Source organism: Styela clava, chromosome 2, assembly GCF_964204865.1.
Source record: "Styela clava chromosome 2, kaStyClav1.hap1.2, whole genome shotgun sequence".
NCBI classification, from domain to species: Eukaryota; Metazoa; Chordata; class Ascidiacea; order Stolidobranchia; family Styelidae; genus Styela; species Styela clava.
Window position 1 is genome coordinate 9,920,952 of NC_135251.1, and position 18,551 is coordinate 9,939,502.

At 33.8% G+C, this 18,551-nt stretch overlaps 1 protein-coding gene across 1 annotated transcript; it reads right to left on the reverse strand.

Annotated features, from left to right (window-relative positions):
- Positions 1-9,475: 9,475 nt before the first annotated feature.
- Positions 9,476-18,551, reverse strand: LOC120336321 (X-linked interleukin-1 receptor accessory protein-like 2). The gene is made up of 14 exons (XM_039403983.2): positions 18,439-18,551; positions 18,078-18,232; positions 17,721-17,861; positions 17,308-17,458; positions 16,697-16,812; positions 15,865-15,970; positions 15,397-15,536; positions 14,779-14,876; positions 14,219-14,320; positions 12,635-12,876; positions 12,293-12,457; positions 11,909-12,015; positions 11,508-11,627; positions 9,476-11,069 (listed from the first exon to the last, which is right to left on the reverse strand). The coding sequence occupies exons 1-14, from the start codon at positions 18,533-18,535 to the stop codon at positions 10,920-10,922; spliced, it is 1,890 nt and encodes a 629-aa protein (XP_039259917.2). The 5' UTR covers positions 18,536-18,551; the 3' UTR covers positions 9,476-10,919.

Genomic DNA, 18,551 nt, shown 5'->3' on the forward strand with positions numbered 1-18,551 from the left:
TTGCCTTTGAAAACAAAAGCCAGAAATTGGAAGAAAATCAGGGAATGAAATGTGTGTATTATGTAATGAAGAACCTGAGTTTGTTTCACATATTTTCATGTATTGTAAATTACAAAAAATATTTATGAAGAATTTGTTTTAGATATATTAAAATTGATTAGAATACATTTTGTTATCAATATGATTCTTGCATATCATTTTATTTTAACGATCCTTTATATAGTCTGATACTGTTGATTTGGATGCAATTATACTTTTGTTATCAATAGTGAGAAATATTTCAGGACTGCTATTAACTATGTGAGCTATTTTTTCTGCAATGCAAAATACATTTTGCGTCTGCTATTTACTATGTGAATTAATTTTTCTGTAATGTAAAGTATTTCCATAACTGCTTTTACTATGTGGGCTGTTTTTTCGGTACTCTTGTAGTATGTGTACCAGGTTAGGTTACGATTCTCCTTATTTTTGTTCTATTAAAAGTTCGGGAATTGTCTGTGTTACACAAGTGAATATCCCCTACCGATAGAATTTAGTCCATTTACACAACTTGATATAAAATAGGCGAACAAAATTAGTTACCTTCTTCTGGAGCACCATTTTTTTTGTAATGTAAAATATTTAATATGTGAACTAATTTTTTTGGAATGCAAAATATTTTCTACAGCTTCTGTATTTTTTATATGTCACTTTTCATTTCATCGATAATACACATGGTCTGGCACATTGTTCATTCTTTGTGGAGATTTTGGTAAATTTACAGATGGAATAAGACCGACATTCAGCTTTTTTCTGTTTTACCACTGTAATTCAAATTGAAGTATGTAAACCCAGTTGGTAGACACCGGAACCATGTGTACCAGGTTAGGGTCTACTACATACAAACATTCCCAAACTTTTCAAGCCGCACCCCCTTTTTAGAATTTGTGAAGTCTTGCGCCCCACCTCAAAATAGTTAGCTAACAATAATAAGCTACAAATAACAGTAGTAACAGTAAGGCATAAGTACGTTTTATTGGAAAAACAGTTGAAAATACATGGATGGAACGAAATAAATGACAAGTTTTGATATGTATAAAATTAGCCAGAAGTCCAGAAGACAGTATTTTAAACTAATAGAGAGAGAGAGTTTATTTCGTTCGTCAAACCATGAACATATATAAATTATAATAAAAAAAAACAGATGCTCAGGTGTTTGACTGGGAGACAACGTTACAACATTTGGGGTCATTTAACAGGTTCGGTGTTAAATTCTTCAATAGCTCTCATATACCGTATTCACTATATACATTATTCACAAGAATTTTTGATTTGGAAAGTACTAAATAATCATGTTTTGTCCTAAGATCATCATTTATTCAGCTGATAAGTTGACATGTATTGCATATCAACTGCATAAAAATGGGTTAGCAAGGATACCTATTATTTGGAAAATTTGTCTACTAAAAATGAATGTGATAGGAAATGGGTTTTTTATGAGCAAAGATGAGGAAAATTCTATTATTATAGCACTTTAATTATAAACATTTGATAATAGTAATGAAATCATGAGTATATTTCTTTATACACTATAATTTGAACACATCAAATTATAATACTTGATTATGACTGGCAAGTGATTTGGAGGATAGTGACAAACAATAATACATGATCAGGATTTGACCCTTCTCCAGCAGATATATATATGAAATAAAGTGCTCATGTACCTATCTATATTCGGCTACAGAGCACGTATCATAGAATGAATTTTAAGGCGAAATATTGATAATATACTGAAATAGCAATGATAAACAATAGGTTATTTTTAAATAAGTATTACCGGTACTAAAAAATAAATAAAGTGCTCATATACATATAGATATTTGGATACAGAGCAAGTATCATAGAATAAAATTCAAGGCAAAAAACTGATTAAATACCAGAATAGCAGGTATAATAAACATTAGGATACTTTTAAATGAAGTATTACTAAAAAATAAATAATGTGGTCATGTACATATTTATTTGGATACAGAGAAAGTGTCATAGAATTTAGGGCGAAATATGGATGCAAGTATGATAAACAATTTGATATTTTTATAAAAGGTGTTACTAACAAATAAAATAATAGATTATGGAGTTCCAGCAAGTGTGCTCATAACAAATAAAAAGATAGCAATTCATTTACCACAGTGAATTAAATTCATTACACATCTCTACTTGCTATAGCACGGCGGGCACATGATACTCATCGTGTTTTAAACTTTTTTAAAGGTTTTGCTCGCTCTCCAGAACTCTCCATTTTTTATTTGTTTGTATTGTCAGATTGTGGACTTTTCAAAATAAACTATCTCTATCTATATCAATGAATACAATATCCCAGGTCACCACTTGGCTGGTTCATATTCTGTTCTGTAGTTAAGTTTTCTGCCTAATAGATGGTATGTATTCCCAATAAGCATTACAGTATGCTCATTCGTTCACTCAATGAGTGATTTTAATTACGGTTAATATAAAAAATTATATATAATATAAATAAGTTCATATTCCATTTTGCATCCATGATTCAGTATTTATTTTGTTCAATTCCAGTAGTAATCCATACCATAATTAGGTTATTTTAATAAATGCATTGATATAAAACAATAAAAATGAAATTAGTAAATATAAAATACATATCATAAACATATAATTTTCTTTTTGAAATAACGCTTTACATAAATTTTTCAATTCCCTCTCAAATGGGTTGTTTATTCTATAATTCTCTATATTTTTCTACATATTATGGCCATTTTTATCTGCTTTTTGAGAAAGGCAAAATGGGGTGTTTTATTTTCGAATATAATAGAATTTCTCATGGTCAAAATTTCATATCTCACTATTGATTACAAAAGTATAATTGCATCCAAATCAACAGTATCTATATGACTATATAAAGGATCGTTGAAATTAAATAATATGCAAGAATCATATTGATAACAAAATGTATTCTAATCAATTTTAATATATCTAAAACTAAATCTTCATAAATATTTTTTGTAAATTTACAATACATGAAAATATGTGAAACAAACTCAGGTTCTCCATTACATAATACATACATTTCATTCTCTGCTATTCTTCCAATTTCTGGCTTTTGTTTTCAATGGCAAGATATCCCAAAGAAATAGTTAAAATCAGTATTTTTAATAAGTAAACGAATAGCTCGCAGAGCCAAGTGATTCATATGGAGCACAGAGCTATGATTGAGAGAGGCCGTGGTTTGCCATATGTTTAGGCATTCTTCTCGGCTTTCCTCTCCCATTGGATAAATATGTAAATCCCATGCGCGGCGGTGTGGCTCAACGGGCTAAGCGTTAGGAATACGCTCGCCACCGCACCTCTAATTACTCTGCATGGGTCCGCAGGTTCGAATCCCATGCAGGGATGGTTATGTGCAAGAGGATTGCTGGACTCCTCGCCGCCATTGGGTGATTCACGTAACCGCTGGTCGGTTACGGCTTCCTCCACCACCAAGTCCATGCATCCGAAAACAAAGAATATAACTAATCCCATACCCGACTTGGAATGGTAACCGGACGAGAGGCCGTGGTTCGCCATATGGATAAGTCATCTTATCGACTTTCCTTTCCCCCGGGATAAATATGTAAATCCTTATCCTCATTATCCTAATAAATACATAAATAACCGCACCCCACTGGGCGACTGGTTCATATTCTGTACTGTAGCTACGTTTTCTGTCTAATAGATATGCATTCCCAATAAGCATATGCTCATAGTTGTATGCTTCCAGCGTACCATACTTCGAAACCCAAAACCAAATATGTATTGAAGAATTAAAGACCTCAATACGGCCAATTTCGCACCCGACTCGGCTGAAGCAAGGGATTTTGGCAGCGAGCAATGCGTTTTCTTAATATGCAACGAACCATTTAGCCGGACGACGTAAAAAATGCAGGGAACAATACCAAAATGAGCAAATCTTTGCAAGTTTCCACTCATTGTATATATGCTCATTGCTTTATCTAACGTAGAAATATATCGATACTTTATAAACAATCCTTACATTGAAGAATGTTTATCTGAATAATAAAGAAATGACTTACCGTTATGATGAGAGAATGTTTCTCCAGAACTTGTACATGGACGATCATAGAAATACAGACACTACCGTTAGAGTGCTCAGTGAGAAATGGACCGCTCAAACAAAGTTGTTCTTCTGACTACATAGCCTACACAATGTTTTTCTAAATCACTTATAAAATTTGAATAAAACATAAATTAACTTACATTAATTATTAGTCCATCGTAAAAACAAATGCTCAAACATATTCGAGAATTCTCATTCTGTCACAAAATAATGTTGATCCGTTACGGCTTTCTCCACCATCAAGATCAGTTATCTGAAACAAATAATTGGCCAACAATCCCGTACCCGACCCAGACTGGTAACCGGACGAGAGGCCATGACTCGTCATATATTAATCTGTCTTATCATCTATACTTTCCCCTGTATAAAATTAGAATCTTACCCTATCATAAACTAAAATCAACACTTGTTTAAACCAGAAACAAAACCGGTGACGGCGGACAAAATCAGCTGATCATACAACTATATTGTTACGTCATAAAGAAAGTTACAGAACAAATAAAAACGATAAGCAACTACTGTACTTAAAACATCGATTGGGTTCTGTTGGGACTCATTCATGTAATACCGGCGGGGAACTGATGATATATGAATTTTTTTCTCTGTTGACGGCAGTTCGGAGTTGACTAACTCACTAACTTCCCCCGCCGTGTCTCGCGTAAAACGACATTAATTAACAGCGCATAATGTACAATCCTTATTCCATGATTTTCAGTATCGTTTAGTATTTCAGTAGTCTTCCTTAAAATTGCTAAATAGGTGTTAAGTGTGTGTTAATTTATTTCCCCGAGCTTGGGATCTCGATGTAAGAAAATTCTTTTAAAAGGGTATTTCACTGGCACACACCAATATCTAGATAGGTCGTGCTATCAAAATATGATTTATCGTGCATTCTTCTTTTACGTCGAAGATGCATGAGCACCTTCATTCACTTTGCCATGCAATCGTTCATTATTACGTCACAATCAAATTCTTTGTTGTGAGACTTGTTTATTGCGCTATAACGGCTGGCGTAATAGACATCGGGAACGAAATTCGGCGACAAACGCGCATTTGAATGAAGTATTTGAAGCGCAGATAAAACGTCAAAGATTACGTCGTCGACGAATCATTCGATTCTGAGACAGATTGTTTGAAATTCCCTCTAGTCTCATATAAGACTGCAACTCGGTTGATGACGATCTATATTTATGAAGAAGACCAACTCAAATGCCTTTTGAGGGAATGGGCCATTGAGTTATGGAAAAGAATGTCAATGGAAAATACCCCAATGTCAAATGAGCTGCGTCTATGATATTGTGAATGTTTGCGTCAACATACCTCTGCGAATCTGTGTTTCCTGCCCTAAAACACTTGAAAACAAAGCATTGATCTGTTCTGACTGACATCCATGTGAAAAATCTGCTTCCATTGGCTACAACGACATAAAAGCAAAAATTAAAGAGGATTGTTCAATCGAAGAAATGCCAGAAGTCCCACTAAGTAGCATGCATAGAAATAAATGGCTTGTAAATTTCTGGCATAATTATGTTGGTTAGTGACCACCGAAGTTTTCAATCTTATATATATCTGTTCTTGGCAGGCGTGAATTAGCAATAAGGCAAACGTGCCTAGGGAACCAAGGGTAAAGGGGCACCATATAAATTGTCGAAGTCCAATTTTCAATGGCGCTTCAGTATTCAAAATATTTCATAATTCGGCCTTCAATCAGTATCGAATCTTGAAACTGTTTACTTATTATTATGCTGTATAATATTATTATTACTTCTTATACATAGGGCACCAAGGTCTTAGGTGATTAGGGCCTCTTAAACTGTAAAAGGCATGATCAGGCCCTGGACAGAATAGAACGAACTTTTGAAATGTAGGAACCTTCATTACCGTAGTGACCGCCATACAAGTATGGATACTGATAAGTTCATACCATTAAAGTGAAAACATATAAGAAAACTCAAAACTATAAGTACATTCGGTGTGTTAGTAAGAAGGTTAATTAACACTGTTCTGCTTAGAGTGCCTGTGTGGGGTACGGCTAAAGTAGCGGAATCCCGTTATCGGTATTTAGCTATTGGAAATATTGAACGTCTAGAAATAACGGTACACCACTGCTGTTCTAAATAGCGGTATGCATGGAAAAACAAATATGGGATTTCATGGCGACTGGTGCTTGTTAACAGTATTGAAGTTACAGCGAGACGTTAATGGCGATATTTAACAGTATTGAAGATACGGTGAAATGCCATATTATCATTTAACGACTGACGCCTTTCAACAGTATTGAAGTTACGATGAAATGATACGTAAAACATTTAACGACTGACGCCTTTCAACAGTAATACTGTTAGAAAGCGCAAGTCGTTGAACGTTCGTATAGTATTTCACCGTAACTTCAATACTGTTAATTTTCGATTTCACTAAAGGTGTTAGTTTGGGATACGAAGCGAAACTAAATCTATTTAGTATTACTCTACATCTACATTCTGCTGACGGATTTATAGGGCTATAATAACGCAAGTATACTGTAGTCAAAGGCTGAATTGACCATTAAGTAAAATAAGCACGTGCTTAGGGCACCAAAAAAAAGGGATGCCACAGAAATTTTTTGTAGACAAGTTTTCAATAGTGGGTCAGCGTTGAATGAAATGCTAGGTCCAATTCGTCAGGCGATTCAGATCTCAATACTGGCCCGGTTGGAATGCATTTGGCTTGTTTTTCTATCTCAAGTATCTTCTTAAAGTCTAAAGACCATGATCCGGCACTGGTTCCAGGTCTCTATGAGACTCTAATTATTCCCAGTTGGTCTGTAAGTCTTGGATGGACTTTAGATGTAGCGGCTAAACGACTGGACCGGTCTGGATGAAATTTCTAACGTGAGTTATCTTCTCATATTGAAATGTGTCTTTCTCCGATAGTCTGGATAGATGTTTTGCTTACGTGGCTGCAACGAAAAATTACGCCGGTCTTTTAAGAATTTCCAATTTTCTCAAATTTATAGTCAACTGTGTACAAAATTAAAAAAGGAATATATGTGAAAATATTTATTATTAGCCGGAGTGTCTACCACTCCCGTAAAATGCCGACTGAATGCAGTACTGAAAATCGAACTGGCAGTTTTGGTATCCAGTTCATTGCGTTACGCTGCCATTGAAAAAGCATCTCTTTTATTATTGTCAGCCCAGAAACTCACGTCGGCCTCAAGTAATAGCGGAGATCCTCGGCGTGACCGCTTGTTTAACATTGTGTGATGATTGTTGGCTTGTTGCTCTCTTCGAAAGTTTTTCTTCCTTGGACGAAGGTATGAGTTTTATCACATAAAAAATATTTTTGGTAGTTTTCCCCTTTTTCATGGTGAATATCATAATCGCAATATATATATATATCCATTTTACTCTGAAACGTACTTTTGAGCATTAAAAACATCTAAGCTGCTGTTATGAATATGAATTGTGGCTACTGATTATCCTTATCTCTAATATTGTCCGAAACCCCAAGTCAAAGAAGAGATTATCACTTATTGACTTATACATGTTGTTTACGATCAAATATGTGAATTGCCAATGAAGGTAAATTGTAATTTCCCGTCACAACAAACTAATTCTTAATTAACCACAGTAGCGGAAATAACTAAAAACAAATCATTTTTACAAACGATATATAGGATTTAATTTTGATATTGATATGGACAATTATTTTAGAATCGGTAGACTAAGCTACACAATAAATGAGCCGAATAACGTATACATGCCAAGCAACTCGGCATACCTCAGATTTTGTAAAGGTTCTATTTGTTACCTCGCCGCATGTAATTACCTTGTTTTGCGGGCTCATGGCAACAATCCAAAATTATACTATTTTCATTGCTGCGTATACATTTCCAACTCAGCTTTGCAGTAATTTGGGAATCTGGGTTCTCTTGTGACTTATATATATAAATATCTTCACGTGACGACAAATCTAAGTCCTCGCTTTAAATTATACACAGTGGCCACTAATAAGTGTATGTAGCCTACTATTCGTCGACATTCATAGTTCTGACGAACCTTCTTTTATAAACGTACACATACAGGACATCTAGTTCTTGACCAATGAATGTATAGTCGTTTTAGTACATTGTTGTGCATCAGTTGCATCCAATTATTTCGCCCCATTATTTTACGCACATTTGATTATTTACGATCGTACTGGATTAGTATTTTTAACTTGTTGTCTAGTGTGGTTTCATTTTGTTGTTGGCATTCACATTGCGCATTCGACGTGTGATGGTGTAAAAATTTGGGTACTCCCGTGTGTTAGCCAAGTGAATGTACTTTCTGCCTATGCCCTATAGGCTTCCGTTTTTTTACATGACTAGATGTAGAGTAAGGGAACAAAATGACTTAGCTCCATATTGGTACATACACTTCTGTCTGAAACGCCGAAATTTGTACGTATCGTGGACTGTTCATACGTATTGTTAAACTGTTATATTCTGATTGCATTTTTCCGGATTAAAAAACGTTTGTGGAGAGTTCGTTTGTCTTTGTTAGTTTTGTAGCAAGCGGTTCTTCAACTATATCGATTTCAAAGGCCTTGGCCATAGGTAATTTAGGATTGCCGAAGTATCTGTGGTGCTCACTGCTTTGACGTTAACAATTTATTCACGATATGTGGCTTGAGCATTGTAATCTTTAATTGTATTTAGTCCGCTTTTAAAAAACCGCTGCTCTTTGCGTTTGCCACTGTTTCAAATGTATGAAGTGACTTTTGTTGATTTCCTCTAACTGCTGAATTAGTGACATGTAACAATGAGAAGCTGATTTTAAGCATTTGTATTGTTTGTGGATGAAGTTGAATGTTGGGCCTTGGAGTGACGCGTCCGATATTATTCCCATTATGTCACGTCTATAGATCCCGAGCTATTTAGAAGACGTGACAAGGTCCTAGATATCTCGGCACGTTGGTGGTAAGACAATGGTTGCAAACAGTTTTATTTCCACAGAACACTTCTCAAATACGACAGCCACAAAAATATTTAAATTGCTGACTGCATCTAGTGTCGGAGCGATGACTTAATTCTTGAAGTGTTGGACTCGGCCATGTTGGCAGATTAAAATAGCAGTTAAAATCTCGAGTACAAATATTTGCCCTCATTCTCACTCGGGATGGAATATATTGGTTTAGGAAGTGCCAAACTCGATTGATTCCACAACTCCTGAATAAAAATAACTTATCATTTACCAGTGGGCTCTCGCATATCATTGTTCTGAATGAAAATAGCCATGTTAAAAACCTTGTAATATGCAGTATACTACCGAACAACATTAGAAGGGAGATACATTGGAGACACAGATATCAATCGCACTGAAATTCTGGTTAAGTTATATCATTTATTCAGTATGGCATGAACGTTAAATGCAAATTTAATGAAGAATTAAAATGACTTATACGGAGTGATATAGAGTAGAGCTAGAAAATAATAATTGTCATATTAGAACAATTTTTGAAATATTTGTTTTTCTCCAAAATTTTCCAACTTTACAATAAAAAATGATTTTTGAAGAATTTTGGGCGCTCCCGTAATATGTGCACCAAGATGGCTGACACCTTAACTTAATATGTGTACAAGGTTAGGGTAGGGTTAGGCTATAATTTTATTTCAATTTTCGGATCTCCCGAAGTATGTGCACCAAGATGGCGCACACCCTGAACATAGTATATATATCAGGTTAGGGTTCAGGTTGTGCGTCATCTTGGTGCACATAGTTCGGGAGCACCCAAATTTCCTTATTTTAGTTCCATTACAAGTTCGGGGGCCAGCCAAGTGACTCCCGTAATATTTGTACCTGAAAATATGGCCTAACCCCAAACGTACTACGTTCCAGTGTCCTACATCTTGGTTCACATACTACGACAGTACCGAATTTTGAACTTTTCAAATGAAGGATAAATACATTAACGAAAAAATTTGAAAGAACTTTGGATAAAAACATATGGTGAACACACGCTATTTTGCTAAAAAAAAAAAAAGAATAAATTGTCTGGAAAAAAATCAACATTCGTAGTTTTATTGAGTTGAAGTATCCTTTGAACAATTTGTATTCAATTTTACTATTTATAAAACTAAAGTACAAATTATTCAATTAACTTCTTTCTGTTACAAAGATAGAAAGCCAATTTAACTCAATTTGAATAATTACGACTCTTTCAAAATACAGTCTGCAATTCTGTTTATAAAAATTACATTTTTTTGCAATTTTCATTTCATTTCTATTTTGATACGTTTCAAATATCTTTACGTAGAGCAGTTCTACTATATTATTTATCTTATAATTATCTTATTATCAAATAATAGAATTAGTATTATTATTTACAACAAATTATATAAAATATCAACAAACAGACTAGTTAATCATAAAAGTTTGCTTTAAATGCATATTGTGTTATTTGAAGATTTTGCTATAAACGCAAAATAAGAATGAAATAACAGTAGAAAATGTTGCTGGGCTGTTCAAATCAATAAAATTTGCAGAAATATTAAAATAACTCAATTGAGAAACGAAACGGTATGAATTGTAGTTTATTATGTTGCAAAGCTTTTTGTATCAATTCCATTCATATTATGCAAATAAATGCTGAAAATGTGTCATCTTATAGTCCGGATTATGGTGATTCGGACTTACATCGGATTTTATTCATAGCTTCGCTTATAATGACATATCTAAGGTGAGTTAATATTGTGGCTTTGATAAATTCTTTATTTTTATAAACCATTGGGCTTTTCTTTTGTCGGAATCATTTTTCCTGTATCTGATTAAACCACTCTTTCTTCCAGTGCTAATTTTTCTGCAGCCTCTCCTCGTCTTCTATCTTGTTGTTTGCACTTAGGCAGGGCATATTCAAGATGGCGACGAATAGAACCGTTCAGAGGAACACTGCCTTGCCATTTGATGGTTGTATTCATCTGAAAAATAATCAAGGTTAACAAATATAATTAAGATGTAGCAAAGGGAGCACTTTGCAAACATATGTAAAACCTGTATATATTTATCCAGGACTGTCGATGTTTGGGACGTCATATGTGAAACTGACTGGATAGGGTTGAGTATAATAACCAAAAATCAATATTTTCTATTTACCGATTCGCCTTTAATTTCATTGCTATTTTATTTGTAAGTTTTGAATGTAATGAAGTCACCAAAATTACGATAATATTTTAAAATGATTGACTTTAATAATTTATAATTTGAATTATAGCGGTTCGTATGGAATGGCGTCTCACTGCGGTGGTATATGATGTAGTGGCATAAAGCGGGTGTCTATACATTTACAACACTAGCAAATCAGAATAAAATTTAGATACATATCTCCTATATTTCGTAAATTAGAATCTACATTTTACCTTCATTGCGTGTTTCAGTGCAGTTTTTGGCTCGCTTGGAAGTTGTTCAAAATATTTTTCCACGCCTGGTAAGGAAATAAAAATCACTTGGGTTCCTCCTTCGATCATGTTACGAAGTGCCTGAAATAGATCTGATTGATGTCACTTATTTAAAATGAGAATGTTGATGATATATACAATGATGGGGCTGTTACTTATGGCTATCGCTCTTGTTGCATGGCTTTAAACGATTTCTATGCTATTTCCTCTCATTTTCATAATATATGTTAGACTGTATCATGCGAATCACGATAAGCCGAGTTCCTTTGAATACTCTATATTTGAAATTTTGTATCGCTAAATGGTGAGCGTCATTAATATTTCTGGAAAGAAAAAAAAAGATTGTTGCAAAACTACTTTACCGCGTAAGCTTTGTGAAGACTCCAATGATCTGTGACATACTCCGGATTCAGTATAATGATGATACGATGACAGTCTTTTTGTGCGTTCGCGATGTTTTCAATTTGCACTGTAATAATATGAAAAATATCCAAAACGTGTGAGGTCCAACAATAATAAACAATCTTTAGGCATTGTTATATGAGGCAACAATGGTGATTTAAGTAAATATGTATTATATTATATCATTTTATTTTTTAGTTAGCAAATATACCAAACCTTAATATGCAGGAAATACACTAAATTGCAAATGACTATACTTAAATGCTAGAATTTCAGTAATTTCATCAGTTACTTCGAATTGAAATCAGTCGGTTTCTAAAAGTAAGCTAAATCAAACTACTCACTCTGAACTTCATTCTCATCTTTGTGGTCATCATACGTTGTTGCATTCAATTCATCAAGTACTTTATACAGAGCACCAACCAAGTCATTGGTCAATTTTCTAGATATATCCGTCATGTTCTCAGTACTGTAGTGATATGCTAAATATGCAGTGTATCTCTTCACTTCTGTTTTTTTTTTCAAAATTAAAAATCAATTACTTTTGGAAAAAAAAATACATCTGTATATCAAAATATTCGTTAGTATAATACATCTCATGCTAATATAATATATTGTGGAAAACGTTAGGATTAACAAAGCAATCATTTTTTTTCTCTGATAATAAAATGCGTTAATGTACTTACCTTTTTCATATGGGCCAAAGTATTTCTTCGCGAACCATAAAATATCAATCTTTCTCCATACGCATAATCCAATCAGCAAAAGTAGTAGAACTAGACCCATGATACCCAGACCAATTATATGTGCGTAACTCAGCAGCTCTGCATCTTGATCAATCTCAAGTTCAATGGTGCTGTTAGCAGATTTATCACTATCAACGCTGAATTTTATTCCATAAATCCCTGCATCGGATTCCTTCATTTCTCTAAGTTATAAAAAAATTTAGGTAAATGAAAAAATTATTCAATTTATTATGTTGCATCTCCGCTCGAGGAGACCCTTATTCTCAGTCGTTCCTTCTGCCTGCCTGTCTGTCTGTTTGTTTAGTTATATTGATTAAGACGCTGGGCCGAGTTGATTGTAATTTCTCACCTGGGGTATGCTGTCACCCTAGTAATGTGCGTTTTACCTAATGTCCGAATTGATATTTCCATGACAAAAGCAAAAAAAACGTCCGTCGTTAAAAATTTTCTATTTATTCATAATTTTTCGCTATTTATTCGTCTTCCAAGTCGAATATTGAAATTCTGATAATACTACCCTCCGCGGAGGAAAATACTCTCTCGAACAAGCAGTCTTTGCCGTCCTTCGACTTGATAGTCCATAAATGGAGAAAGCTTTAGGAACTTTAGTGAAAATGTTTCAATTATTAGTCACGGGATAGCTTTCGCGCAAAGATAACTACAATATACACATCGCTCAAAATGAACTGGCACATTTGGTACAATTTTATCTGCACAATATCGCTGGCATATTGCCCTGCATTGGCGGAGATCCATACTGGGCGCATACCGGCTCGTTTTGATATTAATTTGTATTGACAACAAGCCGGTAGGCATGCAGGATCTCCGCTGATAGTTGACACTCAAGCAACCGGTTACCATGCATAGAAACTTGCGGATCTATAACGGCAGCGGGTCATAGGGCGGGTCTATACATTTATACCACTAACAAATCACAATAAAATTTAGATAGCCATCTCCTATATTTCGTAAATTGGAATCTACATTTTATCTTCATTGCGTATTTCAGTGAAGTTTTTGGCTCGCTTGGAAGTTGTTCAAAATATATTTTTTGTTGCGAGATTTAGTAAGCGTATTACTGAAATTACTATTTCATTCAAGCGTTGCACGATTCGTAGACATTCTTGTGTGAACGGCATACTGTAGCTAATCATTAAAATAATGTTCACCGAAATACCTTAAGTTTCCCCAGTTTATAGATTATAGAGTATCAAGACAAAAGACGATTTGTTTGAAATAGTATTTTTTTCTTTTGCAGAAGGGGCGATCTTATAATTTGAAACTTTGACTTGGTTGACAAGAAAATAGCGATAAATTGTGACGCAATTGAAAACTTTCGAAAAAATCGAATTAAAGAATAACCCACGTGAGATACAAGACAAATTCAATTCATATCGGTCCTGCCATTTAAACAGCGAGACACACATACAGATAAACAGACTGAACTACTGAGAATAAGTGTTTCCTAGACTGACAACCAAGATTGCTACGGTTTCGAATCTTCATATGTTAAACAAAACTTACTTTATAATTAGTGTGAGCCGCGTGAGATGCTGCAATGCTTCTTTTATATCGGCCGATGGTTCGTACAGGAAACATCTCTTGTACAGATCCGTAATCTGAGCACTATAACAGTAAAATATCAATTTAGGTTAATAGCGAAATATCCTATTCAAAGCCAGTGCAATTCTTTAAATACTATTTCATTTGATAATCTTTTCAAGAATTTTACTTCTAGAATTTCAATTACGACAAGCCTAGGTTCGTTTCCGTGACTGTTTTCAATACGAGGAAAAGAGCATTTGAATTTCTACATCAAAGCGATATTTGAGATAATGAAAACATAGAATAACATCTGGCGGAGAAAAATTCAATATAAGGCAATCAATATTCAATTACGAAGTTGATACAATGGCTTCCTCGCAAGTAGAAATCGCGTAATATTGATTGTCAAAGTATATATATTTCATGAAAATTCACAATCCAAATGCAGTTAAGTTTGTCGTCCAATTCGTAATTACTGTGCAAAGGAAGTATATCTTGATAAATTTTATACATTCTACGTAACAATATTATCAACCCACTTGTCGCAATTTGCTCGTTCCTCCACGGTTGAGTTTCGCGGTCCACCTAGCAGCGTAAGCTTCGTGCAGTACCCTTCACTGGTTCCGTTTAATAGTTTCTGCAATAAAAACAACGCTCGTTTCATTAAATTATATTAAATTATATACTAAATATCGAACATGATGAGTCGTATGTTTCAGTCGCCTTAAGCAGTATAAAGCTAGTATGGAGTATTAAAGATAGTAATTCATATTAGTTTTATGTTTATTTATTTAATAAGTTTATAGTCAGCAATTTCTTTGACTAATTTAGTCACCCATTTCCTGGTTGACTCGCACTATGTTTAACTTACGTTGTCTAAATTGGATTTATTCAGCAAGTCTAATACTTTTTCTGCGATGTTTGTTTAACGTCATCTCCTTTTCAACATATTGTATGATTATTTATTCATTTAAATTGATCGTTTATTATTACATTTGTTTACTTGTGTCGTTACAATATTTTATAGACGATGAAGTAACTATCATCTGAATAGGGAAAAATTAGCTTATCAATTTGATAAAGATTTAGGACAACAATTATTTGACTTAAAAATGCCGTTTATCAAAAACTTGATTATTGCCTTCTATATTACTTACTTTACTCCATATAGCAGTTGGTAAAAACCATAGATGTTGTCCTGTACCAAAGTCAACACTGCACGTGATATTCACATCATCTCCTAGTTTCACCTTGACTTTATCAGGACATTTCATCGAGTAGGTTCCTGCATTGCCATCTTTTTGTCGAAATATAAGAAAGAATACATTTAAACATATTATTTCGATTTATAAGTTTAAGTCTATTTAACAATTGAAATTTTGGATTTATTCCGTAGTCTTTTTTTTGTCACCCCCCACGAATGCTGAAATGTGAAAATTTGTTGAAAACGAGAAATCTTGTATTCTTGTTTCATAAATTTCATAAAATAATTTTTGTATGATATTTGGAAGTTAATTTTCTGTTGTAAGGTAGGCTTCCTATAGTAATTTAAAGGTTCATGAATATTGCTGTTCGGAGAAAGGGCTCTCATGTCTACAAAATGTTTATTAAAGAAAAAATCTTACGTTGGATGCACACTTCATGTCGTGTGGCGTATCTCTCATTTCCTTTGTATCTGATTTTACATGAATATATACCACCAGTTAAAAAATCAACGTTTGTTAGTGTAAGCTGGAAAATAAGATGATTTTTTTTAACAATAACTAATACTTCAAAATTAAAGAGCCTAAGTTTGAAGTAGTTTATTAGTGCAAACATCAGTTCTGTGAATTTCTCATCAATATTCATAGCGCAATAATAAATCATTCGTTAATTGTCGACCGGAAGTTCGGAATTCATCAGTAACTGCACGGTTGGTTTCTGGGTTGTCGAAAACGCTGATATTACTAATTGCTATTGCTTACTCATTCAAGGAAGTGCATAAAACATTTGATGACAAGTGCTATACATATTTTGGCAACTTTAAAATGTATAGAAGTTTTAAATATATATCAATATTTTTATTATTCCGTCATATTGTTTCCATGTCTTTAAAAATACACTGAAAAGGATATAGGTGATTATATTTTTTTAAGTTCTAGCTAGATCATTATTTGATCACGAACAGTTTATGTAGGTTAAGTGGCTTGCTGTATTTCAATAACAGACTAGTTTTTATGATATGCATGTTATAGCAAAGTGTAGCAGTCGAAAAATTGTAATCTCATATGCAAATCTCGCATGCTAAAATGTAGATAATTGTCATATGCACTAGCATGTAGTTGTGTTAGAATAATTTATAGCTCATTCGAAGCAAATACGATGCTCAATTTGTTTATGTTTGGCTGTTTCACTATGTACCGTTAATATGTCATGATAATATATTATTGATTTATGAAAGTATATACTGATGCTAACCTTATTTCCTACGATTACTGTGTTTTCGGGCAAATTTTCACTGCAATTGTGCGTCCATATGTATTCAGCTTTGGAAACGTTTTGGATATATAATGCAGGCTCTCGAAGATAGTCCACTGAAATAAAACGACGGACTATATTAAAATCTACTCGCAGTTATTGAAAATAAACGAAATTACCTTAGCAAAAACGTTTTATTCCCAGTTTTTATTCCAATGTCCATTAAAAACAAGTTTGTATGTATGGTTTATTAACAAGGGGATATTCTATCTTAAGATATATTATTCTTGTAAGTTTTGATTTTTTACTGATTCAACTTAATAGTATAGGTTGCTGCAAAAATACATGAATGAATTTCAATCTAGTGCATGGGTAAGTCAATGAGCATTTTTCAGAAGAAGCCACAGCACATTTTCTTTAGGTCGGCATGCATAAATAAAGTAGAAAGAAAACGTTAATTTGCATTTATTTTAAAACGACTGATAATCAATCACGCATCAAAATACAGTACAGTATCTTCTTTATTATTGTGGTATTAGAAACCTTGACAAATTCTGGCTAGGTTTCTAGTAACCCAATAATGAAGAAGATACTGTACACAAGGTACTCACGCTGGCACGTCATTCTGTATACATTTCCAATTTTAAGCTTCTTTTTAATTGTTCCGATTTCTTGACTCAAATTTTGACAGCTGTAGTTCTCTGAAGAGTCTTTAGGATGAAACAAAATGTCCTCGTATGCACAGTAATTTGCCGACGGCGCCTGTAAATCGGGATAACAATAAAATTGAATAAATCTAAGTCGCAAACTTCAAGGTTGATGTGGTAAAGCTAATTTACTGATTTTATGTAGTCAGCCTAAAAATAAACTTTGAGTATACGCAATTATTTATTATCTTTGAATTTCCAAGGCCACCGTGGTGCATATATCGAACGTTTTGAAAAACCAAATTCTTCAACAACGTCGTGTGGTGGCGCTAGAGAATCACTCAAATTCAATTAAATGAAATCGTCGATAGGCCTACCCGTAACACCAGCCGATAATTTGATACTTGTCCTCCTGTAACGTCAAAGCTATTGTACACAACACCAGATTTCGTTTTCATTGCTTTTGCAGTTGCAGTTTCATTCCACAACGATATTGCGTTGTCGTCGTAAACAGAGCACTAAAATTAGTTGCAAAAATATTTTGAAACTGTCGGCAAGTGCAATTTTAATATTATTTCAAGGATATGCGTTCTATTTTGTTGTTTTGTTACACTATCAATGGTTTCGTCATCGAGCTTTTTTTGAATCTAAACTATCATACAAGAAACTAATTGGTTGAAATAAAAAGATTTAGAAAAATATATTGAACATAGTGCATCAATTTCAATACTCACGGTAATATTCTCGTGTTGGTATTTTGAAACATACTCCGGAAAAACGGCACTGTAAAAGTTTTTTGTTAGATCCAAACAAGAAAAATGAAACGGCCATCCAATATACGCAGTTATATTCTTTTGGCCAAGTTCAGTGCAATTATAAACTTCTGCACCTAAAAATAAATAGTCACACTAACATGACCAGAATCCATGGTATTTTGTTACATTTAAAAAAAAATAGGTGTTAAATTCAACAAATAGAAATGTTTGTCATTCAAAAAATCTATCTATTTCAACATTTGCTTAAAAGGCTGTACTGAATATCAATTTAATTGCACCGCGGATGCTTTTAATACACACAACCATTCAAACCACATACCTGTAGAAAACGTTTTCCCGACCTCCGTATCAATGACCGATACCGCCTCACAGGCTGTGGCAACGATCATAAGAGCTAACAGGTTTTTCAATAACATATTGATATAAGATGAA